The sequence below is a fragment of the Urocampus carinirostris genome, chromosome 7 (assembly GCF_059441175.1).
Source record: "Urocampus carinirostris isolate Australia breed hairy pipefish chromosome 7, RoL_Ucar_1.0, whole genome shotgun sequence".
NCBI lineage: Eukaryota > Metazoa > Chordata > Actinopteri > Syngnathiformes > Syngnathidae > Urocampus > Urocampus carinirostris.
The window spans coordinates 44,487,680-44,510,591 of record NC_142355.1 but is presented as its reverse complement, the minus strand read 5'-3'; the positions used below and the strand labels follow the sequence as shown (position 1 = coordinate 44,510,591).

The window sequence follows — 22,912 nt, the reverse complement described above, 5'->3', positions numbered from 1 at the left end:
GAAAGGTGAAGTCGAGTCATGTTTATTTGTATAGCCCTTAATCACAAAAATTCTCAAAGGGCTGGACAAACGAAAGAGTATATTAAACCATCTTCCAATTAAAAACCCATATGAGGGCAAGGAAAAACTCAAAACCTAAGCATGAAGACATTAGGAAACTTTAAGAAGGGGTCGCATATAAGGTAATCCCCTTCCAGGACAAGTTATTTTTTTAAAAAAAAGTTTCTTCCCTGGTAACTACTTGTATAATAGGGTAATTCAGTTACTTTTTTTGAAGAAGTAGTGAGTAACTATAACTTATGACTTCATCCGTCTATCCAGTATCTTCACCGCTTATCCTCAGTAGGGTTGCGGGGTGCTGGAGCCCGTCACAGGCATCTTCTGGCAGTGGGCCGGGGACACCCTGAACTGGTTACCAGCCAGTCGCAGGGCACATAGAGACAGACAACTCATGTGCTCATATAACAACCTTCAATCATGCGCGACACAAGGGTTCACAGTCACTCTGTTTATTGCCTGCATTCAGTAAACAAAACAATACAAAAGTCAGGGCATCTGTTCACGATTGCAATCATCTTCAGCGTGATGCTATTTAACTGAAGCTTCGGCAAGCAGACAACACGCGAGCACATTAATAGTGAAACTTTAATACCGTATTTTCCGCACTATAGGGCGCACCGGGTTATAGGGCGCAACCCCAAAAAATAGTTTTTGGTCCTATATCTTCCATAGATAAGGCGCACCGGATTATAAGGCGCTGCAATGGGAACGTCGACAAAACAGTCAGATGATTCAGTCAAACTGATTACCCCCAAACATTCCCAAAGCTTGCAAAGAAGCAAATACGTGTCGTAGACACGTGCGGATGCGGTGTCCGTACGATGTCACTCAAATGCATCATTTCAAATATCATTCAGAAGGTTAACGTGTTGGGATTCAAGAAATGCCAAACATTTCTTAGTTTCTATTTTCTTTTTCGCTCGCAACTTTACTGTGCATATGACAAACACTTGGAATTGAGTTTAATTCACTCAACTCATCACAGCAACATCAAGATCGTTCTAAAACAAGATACCGGGAAAATATAAAGCCGCATAGCTCACCTAAGTTCTCGCGTTCAATAATGATACGCAATCATGGTCTTCTTACAACCGTGAGTGAAGTAAATCCAGACTAATGAAACATGTTTCTTTACGGTGTACTTTAGCAAGCTTGCTAAGCCATTGCTAAACTCGGCCAATTGCAGGGTTTGTTTTGGCCATCTAGCTAATCCGAGGCTCCGAATAACTTCAGCCAATAGCGATCGATTCAACGGATGATTGACACATCTTTTTCGGCCAATTGCAGGGTTTGTTTTGTCGCTCTAGCCAATCCGAGGCTCCGAATAACTTCAGCCAATAGTGATCGATTTAACGGATGATTGACACATCTTTTTCGGCCAATTGCAGGGTTTGTTTTGGCGCTCTAGCCAATCCGAGGCTCCGAATAATTTCAGTCAATAGTGATCGATTTAACGGATGATTGACACATCTTTTTCGGCCAATTGCAGGGTTTGTTTCGGCCCTCTAGCCTATCCGAGGCTCCGAATAACTTTAGCCAATAGCGATCGATTCAAATGATGATTGACACATTGGTTAGCCAATGAAACGCCGGTATATAAATCCCAGCATACACTGCAGACTACTCCACGTTCGGGGGGAAATCGAGTCGGCGGCTGCTGTGTAAGTTGCGAGACCTTGCGATTTAATGTTGAGCCATATATAAGGCGCACTGTATTATAAGGCGCATGGTCAGCTTTAGAAAAAAATTAGGACTTTTAGGTGCGCCTTATAGTGCGGAAAATACGGTAATAACAATGAACAGCTTTCCCACGTACCTGCATTCAGCAAACAAAACAATACAAAAGTCAGGGCATCTGTTCACGACTGCAATCATCTAAAACATTAAAAATACAAAAACGGGACATCACTCAACAGGCCGCACCTCGTGGCGTGTTTGCATCTAAACATGTTGCATCATCATTTCAAGCTGCATTACTTTACTTTTAATTTAGTGCTTTTTTATATACATCATTTAGCACAACTTATATATCTTTATATACAAAAATAATTTGTGAAAGCAGCTCCTATATCTAGCAAAATATGCATTTTTTTATCCAACTGATAATGGGCACATCTTACCTTCAGCGCGATGCTATATAGCTGAAGCTACGGCAAGCGCTGAAGCCCATAAAGTGCCAAACAGAAAAAACAGTCGCAGACGCCCATGACTTAACAATTGAACGAGGTACCGGAATTTTAACAGTAATACAACAAAAACACAGATCGTGTGAGAATTCAAAAAAACAATCAAATTGTCAAATTGTTACACCCATCCATAACAAGGGATAATTTGGAGTCACTAATAAAACTGCCTAGCATGTTTTTGGAATGTGGGAGGAAACCTGAGTGCCCGGAAGGATCCCACACAAGCATGGGGAGCACACGTAAACTCCCCACAGGAAGGTGTTGTGTATGTAGTAGGATTGTAGTAGATTCAAGACAAGCACGGACGGTACATTCATAGAGTGTTTACTTAACTTCTTCAGCACAAGTTCAAGGCTGCACATTAGTATACAGCGACACCGCAGGAAGGGGAGTGTAATACACGACACCACATATTCCCCTTTTGTTAGAATAGGACACAAACAGTAGCATTAATCTGAAATAAGCAATAACTCTTCGGTAAGTATGAGCTTATAGAAAACATACATTTCAATATTCATTACCAGATTAGAGGTAAATATTTTTCAAACGTAAGCAATATTGTAAGGAACTATACTGTCAATATCGGTAAGCAAAAAGTGTGTAAACCTTGTAAACGTAAGCAGACTGTATGAGGATCACATCATAAACAAACATGACAATTTTTAAAACAATGAACAAACATGACAATTTTTAAAACAATAAACATTCATCATGTCTTTTTTTTTTAACATCACCACATCTTTTCTGTATCTTTTCTGTATTGTGGGCAGAAGTAGCTCAGGAGGTAGAGCGATCATTTTAGGATTAAGGGATCCCAGTTCGAATCCCGGCTTGTCCGTGTTACATGTCGAAGTGTCCTTGGGTAAGACATTGAACCCCCAATTACCCCCAATAAGCAGGTTAGCGCCTTACATGGCTGCACAGATCACGGCCGCTATTGGGAAATGTGAAGCACAATGTAAAGCGCTTTGGGAAGTCATTGACTTGAAAAGCGCTATATAAATGCAGATCATTTCATTTCATCTTTTTTTTTTTTAAGTCACGTAATCTTGAAGCCATGCAGGAGCATGTCGTATTCTCGGTGCACTCGGAGAGGGATGTTGTGAGGGCACAGTTTCAGGTTCAGGTGGCTCAGCACCTTGGTTGCTTGGCAGGAGGCAAGCATCAGCAGGCTGTGGCGCTGAAGCAGCAGCACAGGCGGAAGAATGGGCAAGGTGGAAAGCATTCCACACCTTTCCATCAGACAGCAGATAAGTGGGCTACCACTGTCAGTGGCTTGGTGAACTTTGAGTGTCCTTTGGCAATGATTCCAGGTTTGCGGATGCAAACCGCAGAGCCAATCTGGAAGCTGGGTGATTTTGCACCACGACGTTTGTCAGTGTATTGTTTTGACTTCTGTTGTTTGTTTTGTATGTTTTGTAGCATGTTGCCTTTGTCAGCAGTGGGGCGCATGGAGTGAAGACCTGTGATGTGAAGCTTTGTATTCAGTGGTCTACCATGCAACAGTTCAGCGGGGAATACTGAAGTCACGGCATGTGGTGTGGCTCTGTAAGTGTGTAAAAACTCAGTGAAGAAGGCGTTCAGTGGTTTACCTTCGATTTTGGCTGTTTGTAGACAGTCCTTGAAGACTCTGTTGAAACGCTTAATTTCACCATGACTTTTTTTTAAATTAAGTGCCCAACACTTACCACAAAGAAGACTCTGCATGCGCCTTAAAAATGATGTCACATGAAACCTCTCTTTTGGTACTTTTAAACATACCACAATTTTAATAGAGTCCACTTATGCATTTTTTTTTTAATATTTCAACCTAGTGTACACATGAAACAACCGTTAACTTTAAGTGATGGCGATGTAAATGTGGTGACAGCGCGGCAAATTCTTGGAGCTCATTTTACCATTGGACCACAGATTTTTGACTTACTTTATACAACTCTTCTTCTCTTTTCACACTCTTCCTTAAAATTTCCTTTAGCGAACATGATCCTTTAAGAATACAGTGGGACCTCGCTACTTCGCGCTTCGACGTTCGCAGCTTCAGAGCTTCACAGCCTGTAATAGTGAAAAAAATTAAAATGGAAAAAAAAATATCAATAGAAAAAAATTAAAAATTAATAATAATGAAAAATATTACATTAAAATTAGAAATTACATTATTTTACAAAATATTCAGTTAGAATTCGTAATTGCATCATTTTACAATATTTTAAAACACAAAGAAATGCACGTATACGCTAAGCGTCATGGCCATAATCGCAAGCTCATTGGCCAGCAATCGCTGAATACTCGACTCCCCATTGGCCCATTCACTACAGTATGCCACGCATATCTCGTACGTATACTGTACAGCACAATATAGTACGCTTCTCGCCATTACTTAGCCTTTGTCTTTTAAAGTTTTGTGAAGTCCTCGTGATGGCTCCTAAACGCTCTTCATCCCTTGGTGCAGCTGGTGAACCGAAGAAAAGGCAAAAGATGCTAACACTTACCGAAAAAGTGATTTTTATTGGACAAATTGAAAGCAGGAAATAGCTACGCTAGCTAGCCCGACAATATCCATTACACCGCCTCCTGCAGCCTCTCTTGCATCGTCTGCGCCGTCGTCCGAGGAGCAGTAAAGCTCTTCCTGCCCCTGTGCAGTCATTCATCGTTATTACCTCATCGTACTGCACAGGTCTTTTTATCAACTACGCTTAAAAGAACTTATTGTAAGAGGTAAATTTTGTTTAATTGTTCGATTGTTCAACAAGAATTTCTCTCTCTAACTGTATTCCATATGGTGTACTGAATTGTACTGTATACAGGGGGGTGTGCTGCAAAGGTTGTTTTCGTCATAGACTTTCTGGACTGGTTTGCAGGCTGGGGGCGTCGTTGATGTCATGCACTTTCCGGACATTTTCAACATCTTACCTAATGTTTACTATTATGTGTACAGTAATGCTAATTGTAATTCACCCTGGTCAATCCTGGAAGGGGGATTACCACATGTGAGGTCCTTTCTCAAGGTTTCTCTTTTCTCCTCACACTGAGGTTTTTGAGTTTTTCCTTGCCCGCATGCTGGTTTAAGATCAGGTAATTGTGTAATTTTGTAACTGTAATCCTGTGCAGTCCTTTGAGACATTTTTGTGATTAAGGGCTATATAAATAAATTTGACTTGACTTGACTTTTTTTTTTTTTTTAAAGGTGCGCCGCTACTTCGCAGATTTTCCCTTTTTTCGGGTGGTTTTGGTCCCCATTAACCGTGATAACCGAGGTCCCACTGTAGTGCTTTGAAAAAATGAAAAAGTCCTATGGAAAAATCAAAACAAGCGCTTGTTTAAAGAGTTGCTGAATTAATGAAGAAAAAAGAGAAAAAATATTTATAAGATCTACAGTCTTTTTTTTTTACTATTTGTGATAATGACATCTAATTGATGTAAATACATAATTAACAAATATCTCAGGTTTTACTCATTATGTTGTTAGTGAGAAGGATGCTAAAAGAAAAAAACTCAAACTGTAAAATACTGCAGGCCTATATATCGTGGTTCAAAAATGTAATCATTTTTGATTGGATTAACAAATGATTGTTATACTGACTGCCAGCACGGGGAACAGTGGTTAGCGCATGTGCAGCACAGTTCTAAAGTCATGAGATCGAACCTCCTGTGCAAAGTTAGCATGTTCTCCCTGTGCTTGCGTGAGTTTCCTCCAGGCACTCCGGTTTCCTCCCACATTCAAAAACATGCATGTTAAGTTAATTGGCTGGTCCAAATTGTCCTTAAGTGTGAATGAGCGAGCGAATTGTCTCTCCCTTTGTGCCCTGCGACTGGCTGGCAAGCAGTTCAGGGTGTCCCCTGACCAAAAATAGCTGGGATAAGCTCCAGCACCCTTGCGACCCTACTGAAGATAAGCGGTGCAGTTAATGAATGGATGTTACACTGATGTAAGATATGATCATTTGTTTATGTGATTGAAAAACGTTATTTTAAAAAGTTATTTTGAGGACGTGTATTTTATAAGGCTTTGGCTTCAACCTGTCATCCTTGTTTTCTCTTCATTCTGTGATGTTTGCCTCAACCTGACTAAAAATAAAAAAAGAACATACAATACAAATAAACTAGGAAACTTTATTCCCATACAAAAGGAAAGAGGGAGGTGGAAACCATTTATCCTTTTGATTAGTTAAATTCCTACCAACTCCCACTTCAACAGACATGTGATATATTTTTTTCTTAATTTTGCACTTCTAATAATGCACTTCTTGTCGACACAGGTTGAGCTGGCTCAGGGGATTCAAGTCTTAAAATGCAGCTAAGAAGTAACAAATTTTACATTTTTTTCTCGCAATCACAACCTCATGTTTATTGTCAACTTACCTTAACTGTACTGATGGAAATAATCAAAAGAAAGTTCTTTAAAATCTCATGTATTTAATATAACAAAGTCATAGAAAACCCTCATAGTTTTCTTTTCAATATTTGATACAATAAGTTTAAAAAGAATAAATAAAAAACAATAGTATAGAGTAAAAAAAACAAGACTAGAGTAGAATAGGTCAGAGGAACACCGTTGGCATAATACTATACATAATAACTTAATTCAATTCCCGTTGAACATACGAATAGCGGAAGGGTAAAAACTCTCTTTAAGACTACTGTAGTCTTGCTCACAATGGAGCGAAGACGGCGACCTGACGTTAGATAATATTACCTGCGAGCAGGGTGACTGGGATTGTCTATAATTTTAGTGTCCGTTTTCTAGTTCGATCAATGTAGATAGATTGCAGGGACGGGAGGCCATTACCTATTATTTCCTCTGCCGTCCTCACTAATGATTCCATCTTTGACAATTCTTTCTGATTAACGCGACCACACCAGACTGTGATTGACCTAGTTAAAACGGATTCAATGATAGCACGATAAAAATGATTAGAATGGATTGGTGGACTCCTATCTATGGGTGTCGCGTAGTGATGATGTCACGCCAAGCTTTTCTGGTACCGATCGACGCGGGTTCATTTCATTTTCATTAATCTTAAAAATGTTCTCGCCCGTCGATTATTTAGGATTTTTTTTTAAATCGGAAAACCGTATTTTTGTGACACAACCGTGATACTGTAGTGGGTTCAAGAAAACCGTACTTATTGCGGCAGAACCGTAGTACTTGGCAGGTATAGGTTATTGATGTGCTGTTCATTTAATGTAAAATAAAAAAAAATGCAATGTAAAATATAACGTTTTACTTTTGCTCAGTACACTATACTATGTGGTTAAAATGTGAGCACATTTTTGTTGAACAACAATATTTTGTAATTTTATTTCTATTTTAGTTTATTTTGTCTCTTCTTAACATATTTGGTATTGAAGTACTCCAAAAGTAATTGAAAGTCACAAAGACACATGCACATTCATTTAATATTCTGGTATTCGCATTACGTTTCTGATTTTATTTTCAGGGATCAGAATTTTCCGCGGATCCGCGGATTTCCGCTGTTTTTGAACCCCAAAGGTCATTCCCGTAAATCGTCTAAATTCGATGAGGTATGATACGTGACTGTTTCATCACCCCAAGTTAGCAGAGATCGCGAGAAAAATCGGCAAAAAAAAGCGCAGCGCATTAGATCTATAACACACAACGTGGTTTAGCTAACAAATAGATCGACTCCTACCATTGGTCGATAGGTTCGCTGATAACCAATCAGCGGAGCTTTTGTTCAGAGCATTGGCTTTCTCAAACATGGCGCTCCTTCCAGTCTTTTCAAACGGTGAAATGAGTGTTTGAAAAAGTAAATATGAATATGAAAATACTAAGAAAAGAAGACGAGGCTTTTGTCTCCGAGATTGATAAAGGAATCAAGAATAAATTCAAGTGGTCATGGCTGGAGAAGACTGTCACAGTAAATGTTAAAATCGGCGCATAGATCGAGGAAGTTACAGAAACTTTGAGCCAGTTCATCGCAAAGTGTGATGTTCCAGGGAAAGCAAAGTGTCTATACTGTGTCGATCTGATCAATTATGGTACGCGAGGTTGTGTGTTTATGAAGAATCATACATGTGTTAATGAAGAAATCTCCTGCTCCTGATTATGATGTACATATTTGACTTTATCTGTTAGTAATCCTGTACTGAGGATGATTTTTGGATGTTGACATGTATTTTCTTTAAGCATGTTCAGTTTGTGCATTCTATTTTCAAATTAATGATGAATGGTTATTAATGTATATATTTTCATATATATTGTTGATTAGTAGCTAAATACAAGGTCCATCTTCATCATCAAAACACAACAACAATGGTGATGGTTGTAACATTGTAATCCCCCAATTGTTTTAAACATCTTAAAACTGAAAAAATACATGGTTTCTGTTTTGTTGGATTTAATTCATTCTAGTGCAATTTTCACATAGCAAATAAGATAAATGCTGTTGGCCTCAGGGGGGCTTTACCCCCCTGAGCCCCCCACCAGACTCCGCCCTGGACCTGGCCGGGGCCTGCGGCCCCTGGACCCTGGCTATTTCAGCTGAAAATGAAAATCTCCATAGCAGAGTTCGATTACATTCACAACAAATACAAAGATGGAATGGTTTGTTGTATTACATCCCCAACAAATGCAAGACGAAGGGGTTTTGGTTATATGTTCGCCATTAAATTCCCTAAAAGTGAGATAAAACGAGGTAAAAGTGGTTGTAGTAGCGAGGGGATGCAAATCTCGGCAAGGATGCATTTCTCGGCATAACGCTGGCTCGGCAGCTTTTATACCCGTGGTCCACACGAGAAAATGACGCGGAAATGACGCGATGAGGAAGCGGAACAGTTGCCGGCGTCTGTTTTGCGGGCATACCACTGATGAAGAGCGGGTTGGCCAATTTTGCGCATTTTCCATCGCGGGCAACCACGGGCAAAAAAAACCCCGCAAAATTTTACCCGCAATACAGACGCAAACGGCTGTGTGACCGGGCCCTTAGACAGCTCATCTTTTGCTTTTTTTTTCTTATTTTATTCTAATTGTAATCTATGTATATATTTTTTGTTTTTCAGAATATCTGTGTCTGTTTGTTAAATAAAAATTGTAAAGTGCATATGACAATAAACACTTGGAATTGAGTTTAATTTAAAAATAGACACTCCATTCCATCCATTATCTGCACCGCTTATCACAGATACATCGAGTTCAGTCTGAAACAAAATACAGGGAAAATATATAGCCGGAGTAGCTCACCGAAGTCGTTGTGTTCAATAATAATGTGCAACCATGGTCCTCTTATATCCGTCAGTGTAGTAAATCAGGGAGAATAAAATATTTACAAATACAGAATATTAAAAAATGCTTTCTCAATGCCGTCAACCCAACGTGTGATTCACATTCATCTTTTTCGGCCAATTGTAGGCTTTGTTTTGCCGCTTTAGCCTATGCCAGCCTCTAAATGATAAAAAGGATCCGCCCCCTCTACCTCCGAATAACTTTAGCCAATAGTGATCGATTCAAATGATGATTGACACATTGGTTAGCCAATGAAATGCCGGTAAATAAATCCCAGCATACACCGCGGACTACTTGGCAATCGGGGGAAAATCTAGTCGGCGGCTGCTGCATTAGTTGCAAGACTTTGCGAGTTAATATACATCCATAAATAAGGCGCACTGTATAATGAGGCGCATGGTCAGCTTTTGAAAAAAATAAAGGCTTTTAGGTGTGCCTTATAGTGCGGAAAATACGGTACTTATATGTGTTTTTCAGGGATCGCCTGCAAAACATTTATAATTACTAATTACTAAATAATTTGGTGTATAATGTTTTATTAGGGGCAGCGCGGCGGCGCAGTGGTTAGCGCGTGAGCGGCACAGTTCTGAGGTCATGAGATAGAACCTTCCTGTGTGGAGTTTGCATTTTTACTCCAAGCACTCCGGTTTACTACCACATTCTAAAAACATGCATGTCAAGATAATTGGCCGGTCCAAATTGTCCCTAGGTGTGAATGAGCGAGTGAGCTGTCGGTCTCCGTGTGCCCAGCGACTGGCTAGCAACCAGTACTAGGGTTTCCCCTGCCCGAAGACAGCTGGGATGGGCTCCAGAACCTCCACGACACTACTGAGGATAAGAGGTGCAGATAATTAATGAATTAATGAATGTTTTATTATTATAGATAATATATCATTAAAAATAAGGGAGCCCTTCTCAGTGAGCCGAGCTGTCCACTTGGGTGCAACCAGTAGGAGGGAGTGACGCTTTACATGACAAGCCCCCAGAGCAGGCATGTGGGGGTCATTTTTACGCACCTCAAAAAAAAAATCTTCATTAATTGCGTGGTTTATAAAGTCAGACTGTCAAGAAACATGGCAATGGCAACAATTTCAAACATTTCCAATCAGCTTACACCAAATTCAAGCATTTTCAAAGATTTAAATCACCCTTACAAACCTTGGGTACTGTTGGTGAGTATGTTGTACATATTTTGTCCCATCCCTAGAAAAAATGGCAAGCCTCCTTAATGTATAATTCAATATTCAGACAGTTTTTATTTCCCATCATGATTACATTAAAATTCGGAGTATAAGCAGCTTCTTTCCCCCCAAGCTTTTCAACCCTGCAGCTTATGCAATAATGTGGGTAATTTATGCATTTTTTTTCTAATGGCCACTACGAACACCCGAGCGGTAAGTGACGCAAATTGAATGTAACTTTGAGCTTTGTGCATGAATAAAAAAAACCTTAACAGACCCTCGAAATGAGAGCGCGACTTACCATATTAGGAATAGTTTTAAGAGTCTGTTTATGTGTAAACAGATATAATGTGGCAAAATGAACGCATTACAAGAAGCAAAGTCCAACAAAGCAGAAATGTTTAAGGCGGATTCCTATTCATCTGTCGGCATTATCGTGTGTTTTGGACTTACTTGAGTGTGTTTTGGAAAATTTTGTACTGCTAGTATTTGTAAATCCCTATACTTTTACTTTTGTAAATTTGTGAAGAAAATGGTATTTTTACCCTGCAACATTAGGCGACATTGAAGTCGTTATATTATTAAAAATATTTCTGTGTCCCGCCCATCTTTGTAAATATCACGTTTCAATGTGGGCACATAGGGCTCATAGTCAGGTGCGGCTTATGTACGTTTAAAAAAAAATATATATATATATATATATATATATATATATATATCCATGTACTTGGTGCGACTTATAACCAGGTGTGCCTTAGTCCGTAATTTACGGTACATCATTAAAACATTTTTAACATTTTCTTATTACTTTTACACCTGGGAATTCCTTTGCATATACCAAATGGGGATAATGTATCTCTTATATGACTGTAGTGATTTTAAAGTGCAATGCCCTTGTTCTAAGTGCAGTATCCTGGGTTTTGAGTGCAATGTCCCGGTTATGTAGTTTTTTTTACTATAGATGTTCTTGACTTAATTCTAAAAATGGTTTTCAGAAGTATTTTATTTGAGAAAAGTTCTTTACGTTTTAAATTGTACTGTCTACTTATTCACACCTGCCTTTATTTCAATAACTTTGTGCAATGGAAGATATTTCAGTTTTCACATTGACTATTACAGTTTTAAATGCAATATCCCGGTTGTGTATAGTTCTTATTTCAGATGTAAATACTCTATATACTAGAGTGAACAAATTGTGTATATAGGATTTATTTATTTTTCTATTTATTAATATTTATATTGTATATTTCTTTTGCCAATTGGAGTGCAACCGTAATCTTGTTGTAGAAATACAATGATAATAAAGGTGATTCGGATTCTTGATTTTGAACTGAAACTTCTCTTAGAGTTTACTGTTCTTCTGAATTTGGGAAACCAATTCAAGAACTTGATCTGAAGCCATGATTACCTTATTCTGCAAGTAAAGCACACTGTTTTTAGACGTTTCGTTCAAGAAGTATCGATAGTTTACCATAATACCGCATGAATTCGCCACACCCTTCGGGCTAGTGTCAGCGTGCCAGTTAAGGCGCCACATGGTGGCGCCATTTTGAAGGTGGAAGTTTGCCACAGGATTAAGCGCATAACCTCGCCTCTTCTCCCCATAAAGATACCAAGCGCAGAGTCGCATCAGCACAGGCTCCAAGAAACAAGAAATATGTTCCGAGAGCATCCATTCGCTCGAGGCGATTAACTTGCGAAGGGCGTCGTTAGCATTAGTGCCCGGTGATGAGCCGGTCGCGTGTTCCACCTGCTGCCACTCCTGCTCGGTTAAGAAATCCAAACTGAGGCCTTCTTTACGATACTGGCTGAGCAGGCCTTGCAGCCACAAGGAGAAGCCTGGGATGGGGGACAGGCTGGAAAACTGCACCAGGTGTGGAAATTCACTCTGTAAGAAGAAAGATAAATGAGAGACGCGTGAAATATACTAGAAAAAGTTCAGTTAGTGGGGAAATCATTTGAAAACATTATTTTTTTGTTAGATAAAATGATATTGTTCTACTGGGAGACACTTGCTCAGTTTGAATATAATCTGATTTTGTTTCACAATTAATTGACAGAATTATTTTTAGTTATTTGAAAAAAAGTGCTGTATTTTCTGCAATATAAGGCAGTGTTCAAACTTCAGAAAGCAGGCCAGATTTAGTCAGCTGAAAATGTGTGAGAGCCCACTATTTAGTAATAAATTCACCTTCTGTGAAAGGTTTGCATGCTTGACGATCAGCGCCGCAAAGTCGTGGCTCGCTTTTGTAGCATTTTCATTTAACTCGCAGGGTCTCGGGAAAAATGTAAAAATTTGATCACAGGCCGTAACTGGCCCCTGCGCAAGAATTTGAACATGCCTAATATAATCTTTTGTCATATATTTTTCATGCATAAGGCTGGACTATTAAGGCGCATGAAATTGAGAATACAGTAAAACGTGTAACAACTGGGCTCCTCAGATAGGCATATAATAGCGCACTGATCACCGGTAATCAGTCGATAAATAAACTTTGCTGATGACAAACACAAAATATTGTTTGCAATGGGAATCAAACCTGTTTACACTTTACACTAAACCACCAGTGATACAAATGACATACAAAAAGGTATTAGAACTTACCTCATTCTCACACTATTTTTACCCATGGTGCCAGAAACACAGATTTTTATAGTGCAGCCTGATTGTTAAGTTTAACAATCCCTCCACTCCTGTACCTGTGCATCAATAACCAACCTTTCAGTTTATAAGTATAGGATTTCAGTGAAAAACTTTCTGTCTTTTGCATTGTTATTGACGCACAGGTGATGAAGTGGAGTGACTTTCATCAATTAGAATGCACTTTGCAAATTAACGTTTCTGGCACTGTGAGGAAAAATTGAGTGTTCATAAGATAAGCTCCAATGTCTTTTTGTATGTCATCTGTACCACTGGTGGTCTAGTGATAAAGTGTTAGTGTCCTCACCGCAACAACCCAGGTTTGAATCCTATTGGATATGATGTAAAGTGATTTGGGCCAGCAATGGTTAGCAATTAGCACTGCTCAATTGTAGAAGTATAAGGTAAAAGTTTGTTTAGTAATGCACCTATAATTACTGTAAGCATTTCCAATCGTATCCATCATATTATGTGGTATATATCAGGAGCACTTTCAAATTTCTGGCCAATTTGGTTTTATAGGTGTGTCTTATAGTCCAGAAAATACAATACTTGAAATCAGTGAAACATTAATCAGCCATCTGCTATTTCACATACATATCTATCTATCTATCCTGGTCATATCCCTCTTGAAGGGTGACTGACAGCAAGACAAATACATACACAAAAACACAGAAAATTAAAAAGGGAAAAAGTAGCATAAAACACACAGTTTTTTGGAACATGGTCAAACAAAATGCCCAAACAAGTTAAGCACCTCGGCACCCAAGTTTGTCATGCTTTCGTCCCTCCAGACAAAACTGGACACAACAAAGTGGCCATGTCACTCGGGTCAGGGTGACAACACACTCTTCTGTTCAACATTAGAGCCCGACAGCTTTCACTGGTTTACCCCTGTCGCATTATACAGGTGCCCTGCCCATCCCTTAGAACGCGTCCAAACATCCCACTATCCTTTCACAAAACCTCTCCACCCTATCCTATCACCAACAAGTGCTCTAGCTTCCACTACATTGATACCTCTTTCCTGCAGTGCACTCATAACACCATCCATCCACGTCAATCCATCTAATCTTGTCACTCCTAACATACTCCTCAAGCAATTCATCTCAAAAACATTTAATTTCCTTCTCAAATCTGCATTCAGGCTCAAAGTCTCTGCACCATACAACACAGTCGGCACAATGACACTCTCATACAGTCCCCTCATAACATCCATACTCATACATATACATATAAAAACAGTAGACCCCTGGTTCCAATATCCCTAGCTCAAAATATTTTCACGTTATGATTTGAAATACTATTTTTTTGTGATTTTGATGTTTCCTCGCAATCACAAATGTTACACATGCTACGGATATTCAACTTGCACAAATGTTTGCAGACTGCAAAAAAGTCGAGCTTCCCCAACCTAAAATGAGTCATGCTTTCAGCAATCACTTTGTGAGCAATAGGTCAAAGACAAAGGTTTTAAATAATGGAAAAAAATAAATTTTCCCTTGCTGTCACCTTTACCCCACTTAGACGGGTGCCATGGATCAGCCCGAGGAGTTTTTCAGCAGGGGCAAAAAATAGCCGGACACTAACATAACACATACACCCCACTGATGTCACTGACGCAGTGTGTGAAGACGCTGGCTAGATATGTTTAAAATGTGATTATTTAAAAAACGACAGTCAAAGCATAACTTTGAAATTGGTCTAAGCTCTTGATGTCAGTTCAGTGCAAAAGATGAGAAGACGTTCCATGTTCACGAAAAGTAAGGAAAGGCAGAATTAACATGTTCAAAAGAAATTGCAGATTTATGATGTAAAGACTCGTGATTTAGGACAATACAAATGAATGTGGTGTGACGAGTTTACAGGAGATAAAAGTTAGAAAACAATTTATAAAAAATAGAGTAACTTTAAAATAATACCATTTTCACTGTTCAACAGTTACAGTGAAAAAAATAAGTATTTGAACACCCTGCTATTTTGCTATTTCTCCCACTAAGAAATCATAGAGGGGCATGTCGATTGTGAGAGATTAACTAAAAAGAAAAATCCAGAAAACACAATGCATTATTTTTTAACAATGTATTTGTGTCATACAGCTGCATATAAGTATTTGAACACCTGTGTATTATCTAGAATTCTGACCCTGAAAGACCTGTTAGTTCGCCCATTAGAAGTCCACCTGCACTCCATGTATCATCCTGAATCAGAGGCACTGTTTGAGGTCATTAGCTGCATCAAGACACCTGTCCACTCCATACAGTACAACGTTAACTTGTAACATGGCGAAGACCAAAAACCTGTCGGAAGACACCAGAGACAAAAATTGTACACCTCCAAAAGGCTGGAAAGGGCTACGGAGCAATTTCCAAGCAGCTTGGTGAAAAAAAGATCCACTTTGAGCAATCATTAGAAAATGGAAGAAGCTAAACATGACTGTCAATCTCAATAGGAGTGGAGCCCCATGTAAGATATCACCTCGTAGGGTCTCAATAAATCTAAGAAAGGTGAGGAATCAGCCCGTAACTACACGACAGGAGTTGGTCAATGACCTGAAAAGAGCTGGGACCACCGTTTCCAAGGTTACTGTAGAGTGTTGTGGTAAATACACTTGCAAATGTAGAATAGACTTGCTTACATGTAGAAATTTAGAAAGACTTGCTTACAGTAGTGGGAAAAGGTCGGGTAGACATCCTTGAAGATACTCTTGGCAGACATTAAGTTTCCTTGAAGATAGCGTGCAAGGGAAGGGACGCTCTGTACTTGATACGTGATACAGGACCGCCTTTTGGGGTGTACTCAATCGAAGCCTAATCGTCACTACCAGCTTTAAATACATTGTCATGTTCCTAGCTCTGTGAGATCTTTATTGACGCATCAATAAAGTGACATCTCCCTCCGTAACGAGGCTGGCTCCTGTCCATTTCTCTTATCCACATATGAGAAGACTTTTCTCTCGATTATCGGACCTCCAATTTCTCCAACATTTGGCGCCGCAACGTGGACTGGCACTAATTAAATAAACAGAAAAGGGAAAAGACTTCTCAGTGGAACGGTCTCGAATGAGCGGTTGAGGTAAGGATAGTTTTTTTTCTCTCCTTGTTTCAATTTGCTTGTCGAGATTCGTGGGAGGACGGGAGCCTGTGACGTCGGAGCTAAATTATGAAAATGCGTGCACGTGGAATTTTCCGTCTATAGTCAGGCCCAAGTTCGGACGGATGAGATATGTAAACTGAGTTGAGATTTATTTATTTTTTTTGCGTCCCGGGAATTCGGTGCTCAAAGAATCCTGTTTGTTTTGGGACGTAGGCTGCTTGAAAAAGGAAAAAGGCTAATTTTACCTGGATAAAATGGTGCAGCGGCGTCGGTATTTGTAGATTTATAATTGTCTTGTGATCTGTATGGAAACGGTGATGAGACGTCATCATTTGCTGAAGTGACAGTTCGGGAGTAGACGATCTATGTGTGGTTAATACGGGGCATGTTTTATGTGTTTCCCTAGTAGATTGATGGTTTGGGAGGGATATGTAACCTTGCACTTAGGAAAAAGTGTGGTGCATGGAACCTCGCCATTTTCTACAATCTGAAAGGTTATACCGACGTTAGAAAAATGAGCAGTAATCAGATGTTGTATTATTAAGATATATTCGCATAGAAACAAGCGATACACAGAATGTGTGAGAATTGCTGACATGTTTTCAGTCTGGGAGATGTCTCATTCGGGAATGTTGGTGTGTGTGCCAGCTGGCGATAATTGTGCGTGTGTCTCTCTGTCTGTGGATGTGTGTTCTGTTCGGTTCGGTTTCTCCCCCGCCCGCCTGAGTGAGTGTGCGCGGGTGATTTATACTTAACTGTTTAAGGGCTAGGAGAGCCTGTGTTTCTTTTTGTCTTTTTGTGTTGTTTGGCGTTGGGAGAGGAGTTAAGGACGCATGGATGAATGATGGAGTGACTGCTTATTCTACATTTTACGGTCTTGTATGTGCGTTAAAGTGTCTTGCTTTTTGTGGGTTGTTCTCGCACCCAAAGCTCACCCCCACCCCACCCCCGTCTTTCCCCCGTCTTTCGCTCTGTGTGAGTTGAGCTCAACCGTGTGTATTCCCGCCCCACCCCAGTCTTTCCCCCGTCTTTCGCTCCTTTACTGTATGGAAAAAAAAAAAAAGGTGGAGGGATTACTTAATTCGTCAAGTGCTCCGTTTGCGTGTGGCCTTTTGATTTGTGAGATCTTGTTCCGATGAACGTGATAAGTAGAGTTTGGGTAAGTTGAGGAAACAATTTGGCAAGCATTTTCAAAAGACAATGAGGAGCAGATTACTCGATCTTGAGGAAGACCGTGAAAAATTTAAGAATTTAATTGCTAAGGTGATGTCTTCATGGTCATTTAACCTAGACTAAACATCCGAGTTTGTAAACATAACCGATTTAACAGGATTCAGAAGTCAGACGGACTGTTGAAAAGGGCTGAAGATGGCAAAAAACAAACAAAGACGTTCACTCATCCGTTGTCTGCGCCGCTTGTCTACAGCAGGGTCGTGGGGACACTGGAGCACATCCAGGCTGTCCTCAAACAGTGAGCAGGGGGCAATCTGAACTGATTGCAGCCAGTTTCGAGGAGAAAGAGGTAGACAACTGGGCACCAAGGTCAGTGTGGCACTGATAAAGCTCATGGCACATTCCTGCAGCGGATTGCGAGTGGAACGTCACAATGGACTGAGCCAGACGGCCAAGGCCGTCGACGAGGCGGTGATAACGAACAACACGAGTCTGCATTGAATCACGCTAGAATCTTGTTGATTGACGAAGTGTTTACAAATCTGAGGAATATTGATACGTTTGGATTGTGAATTATTTTATTTTTAACACAGAAATACTGCTAAAATTGTATTTTGAATCTGCTTTCCAGGAAAACGGTGATGTGTCTCCAGATGCAGGAGCATCAGGAGGATTATTAAGGAGAATAGGTAACAGGGGAATACCTTTGACTCTATATCAGATACAAGTGCACAATTTAAAAATATTTTGCAAGGGGGGGGTGTGAAATAGCTGAAAAAACAAGGTTACTGGTCTCCGTATTTACAGGCCACGGTAGACGGAGAGAATAATAATAATAGGAGTAATAGGAATAATAGGAGCAGTGCCATCAAAAGATCTAGGTGCGGGAACAGTAATTAGGTTTTTGATTAGAGAAGTTATTCCGCGATTTGGCATACCGTCAGAAATAAGCTCGGATAACATTTGTTCAAAAGGTCGTGAAGGGCATCTTACAAAAACTACACATTAAACAACGGTTCGGTGAGGTTTATCAACAAAGTCAAGGGATGGTGGAAAAGAGTAAATGGAATATTAAAATCAAAGATAAACAAGATCTTTGTGAGTACTAGGCTCAACTGAGGGGATGCGCTACAGTTAGCGCTGATGAGTTATCGCATGCAAACTCATTGGATCACGCATTTAACACCGCATGAAATGCTAACAGGCAGACCAGCGCCGCATCTGGGAGGTCCCTATAAGGGGCCGCCACTTGAGCAACTACAAACTGAACTGAGAGACTGTATGAGACAATTGACGGCTGTCATCTACCGGCTGACAAGAGTCCAAGGTCGAACAACCATTTGAAAAGACGTCCCAGGGGATCTCGTCTACATCAAGGTTTCGACGAAAGAGGAACCATCCGAGGCGTGAGGGACCGTACACCGTCGTGAGGGCAACGCTGGCCGCAGTCCAGGTCGAGGGCAGCTCAAAAGGGTACCATCTGAACCACTGTACCACGGCTCACGCTGCCGCCGTCAACGAGACCAAGCAAGATCAACAGGGCAGTAACGTTAAATTAGGAAAACAAGATGTGGATGACAAAGCTGTGTGTGATAATAAATTGTCTGATATGATTGTTACTAGGAGCAGAGCTCGAGAAATCGCAGCGGCGAATGGAAATTGCGGGTCCGAAAGTGCAACCGGAGATCCAAAGAGCGACGCTGCAGTTGCAGACCATGACGCATCCTAGAGACAGCGGCCCGGTTAAGTGTGACACTACTGTATAACATGCCAAAACGGTTGAGGATTTGGAAAGTACAAGTACATTTTACCTCATGAAGGGCTCACTGGCCCTGAGGTATGGAAGCTCGAAAGTACCAAAATCAAAAATATTACAGGAAAAAAGAAAAATGTGAGATATGACGAAAATGTGTAAAATATAATTCTTAGAATATGGTTTCATAAGGAACATGCACTCGAAATCTTTTTAAAGGGACAGTGTGTATAAATTGACCCCAAGATGTCTTTGCACTGTGGAGTGCAACTGAAATAAAAGTGCTGAACAGGATAAATAAGGAGAGTCACAGTGCCCAAAGAAGCACTATTTTCTTCTAATTATTGTGTCATATCCACTGCCTCTAGGTGATGCTCATGTTATGGGAAACTCAAGTAACTCCAGTTTACAGTCACGTAGTCACACCAGCAGTCCCTGCTTTGGATGTAAATTGCTAAAAATACTTTATAGGAAAGCTAATTAAACGATTTAGGTTCACTATCAAGACATTTCTAATAAAAACTCGCAGGAAAAAACCTTAACCGAGAACGAACGTTTTATCCAGAACCTGTAGCAAAGAAACTCAAACGTTTTGATTGGGTAAGTGTTAGGAACTATAAACAGGACATGCGCATTTTGCTCCATTGCCCAGCGCCTGTGCTAAAAGTAAATACGTAAGTATCTTCAGTTGTAGGAATTTTTGACATTTTCACAAAATAACTTGGCTTGCATCAGGTTTTGAATCAATAATTTGAGACAAGATGACAGACAAAATGAGCCTCAGCACTTATAAGTGACGGCGGGAGGGAGTCGAATTTTAAGTCGCTCGACACTCAAAACGTCACACAGTGAAAATTAAAATCGCTGAATGAAAGTACCGTAGAAATACTACGACAGTAATACGGTAATAGAGAAATGCCCCTAGAGGTATACTAAACAATATCACAAAACTAACGATTCAATATAGTACTTTAAAACATAGACATAGTACACTACATCAATTAAAAATAAATAAAAAATAAATAACTACAGAACTAAATACCAAGTTAAGTGCAAAAAGGGCATTTATGAGCTGGCTCTCTTCAATAAATTGAGAAAAAAGCAGTTTTGTCCAATGAAAAAGACTGACTTAACCAATTACCAACAGCAATGACGTAATCTCGAAGCGACGAGATCTCATTAGCTAAGATCGGCGTGCAGAAGAATAAAAACTCATACAGCAAGACCAAAGTAACGATGATGTAATGCGTTGAATCTTTGTTAAAGAGGAATTAAATGATAATGACAATTTAAAGGAAAAGTTTGCGTCCCCAGCATGGATGATGCATCTGGGACACAGGAACATGGTGAAATGAAAACACTGAGTGTATAATACAAGATAATTATACAGAATAGTTTAAAAAGAAAGAATGTTTAAATAACAAAACTAATCATCTCTCGTTGAATATGCGAATGGCAAAAGAGGAAAAAATTTTTAAGACGTGTAGTTATGCTCCTAATAAAGCAAGGGCGAGTAAAACAAAGAAGACGACTGGAAACCGTCCATAATTTCAGTGTCCATCTTTTCGTTGGTTATAAATGGACAAATTCAAAAGAGGCGTAATACATAAAAAGATTGTTTCCTTAGTTTTTCTCATGTTCAATAATAGATTACTAGTGGTATGAATGATTTCGAATTATCAAAAAATTGAAAGAAGTTTGAAAATGACGACATATTATCACAGGGAAGAAAATTCGAGACTAGAAATCATTAATAACGTAGCTGAAGCTATTTCAGTCACTGAATGAAATATTTCTTTTAAAAAGAAAAGGAAAAAAGAAACAAAGGGAACTAAGACAATTGCGTAAAAACGAAGATTGTTGCGCGGAATAAAAGATTAAGATAGTAATATAAAATAAATACGATTCAACAAGATAATTCATGAGTGACAAGTAGGTATTGCTTTATATCGAATCAACAATAAGAGATTATGATTACAGAGGGATGAAAAGACAATTAGAAATTTTTGACATTGAGTTCGAGTTGGCAGTTTTTTAGGACAATTGATTCCACACTGAATTTTTTAGAATGAGTGTTACGTTCGACAAATGATTAATAAATGTGAAACAATAGCTGACTTATGGTTTGGTTAAGTTAAAATGAAACATTGTCTATGGAAAAGAGCATTTTGAGAAAAAGATTGATCAATCCTGGAAAAGGATTAAAGGAATTAAAAATAACGGATTAGTGGATTTCGAGACATATCATGGTGATTTAAAAATATAACTGCATGGGAAATGAATGGAAATTAATTAAACTGAGATAATTAATGTCTACTAGTACTTAAATTTAGAGAAAGATTTAGAAATTGAATAAACTGGCTAATTTACTAAAACATCTCAGCACGATAAAACCTAACGAGACTCTAAGTGCCCCTGAATTCCACAAAATACTTAACCTAGTATATTGTTTTGCTTTAATTCTGAAAGAAAAGGAAAAAGAAACACTAAGACAAACATACAACATAAGTTATTTAAATAAGGATAATTTGCTGAAAATTGGGTATGAAAAACTTGAGACAAAAGTATGAAAAACAACACATTAGGTAGTGTTTTTGAAGTTCCCCAGGGTCTTGAAAAGCACTATATAAATCCAGACCATTTATGATGGAATGGAATATACCTTTACGGACATAGTTACAAACCGGGTTCACAAATTGTAACTGACAATTAAAATTTGGCATGACACTCCATCTTCAGAGTTAGGTAAAGGAACGGAAAAGATAAGGTTATAGTTATAATTAATACAATATTTACACAAGAATGTGCATTTAAAATGTTACATACAGTTGAGGTTTGTGTAAGTATGCATTTGGTGAAAAATAGTCATTGTAGTGCAAAAAAAAAAAAAAAAGGTTGTCAGCATTGTGCAAAACATATAACAGTATTTTTATAGATAAGCTATGAAAATAAAAGGAAATTATTAAAAGGATCAATATCTAATTGAAGGCAAATAAACATAGACATAACATGTTGTTTTGCTTTAGAATAAGAAGATACGTACCACGCAATACATAAAATTTTATTATAGAAAAAGATGCTGAGCACAGGGGTGAACGAATTAATCAGATAGATAGATAGATAGATACTTTACTCATCCCCTGAGGGAAATTCACATTTCCAGCAGCATCCCTGAGCTGAGAACAATACAATAATAAAGCCAAAAGAATACAATATACAAATACCCAGTGTGACGTGCAAATGCCCACTTTAGCATGTTATATAGAGTAACTAAATAGTGCTACACAGAATACATATTGCAGTAAGATTCGGTAATGTCCAATGTAGGTGGTGTTGTTTAATGTACGTATTTTTGCGAGATGAAACCCATATCCATAGGATAGAAAGTAATCCAAGTGTTGCAAGGCACTGATAAAGTAAGCAAAAATAAGTAAACAAATAAATAAATCACAAAAGTAGCGAAAATAACACGGGAGCTGCTGGAGTGGCTGCCATTCGTGACGGCGCCGGAAGTAACATTATCAAATACATTTTTCCACAATTGGGTCAGAATTAAACCTCTAGGGTTTAATCCAGCCA

General features: G+C 39.1%; 1 protein-coding gene across 4 annotated transcripts in view; it reads right to left on the bottom strand.

Moving 5' to 3' along the window:
- Positions 1–487: 487 nt before the first annotated feature.
- mlycd (malonyl-CoA decarboxylase) overlaps positions 488–22,912 on the bottom strand; it is a 44,023-nt gene continuing 21,598 nt past the window's right edge. For 2 of the 4 annotated variants that reach the window (XM_088341081.1, XM_088341084.1), the window contains 2 exons: positions 7,033–12,558; positions 488–4,298 (listed from right to left, as the gene is read on the bottom strand). In XM_088341081.1, the coding sequence (XP_088197207.1) occupies positions 12,013–12,558 (546 nt within the window). In that variant the 3' untranslated portion in view covers positions 488–4,298; positions 7,033–12,012. Of the gene's footprint in view, positions 4,299–6,939; positions 12,559–22,912 lie in introns of all 4 variants that reach the window. The other 2 variants (XM_088341083.1, XM_088341082.1) reach the window with 2 other exon arrangements.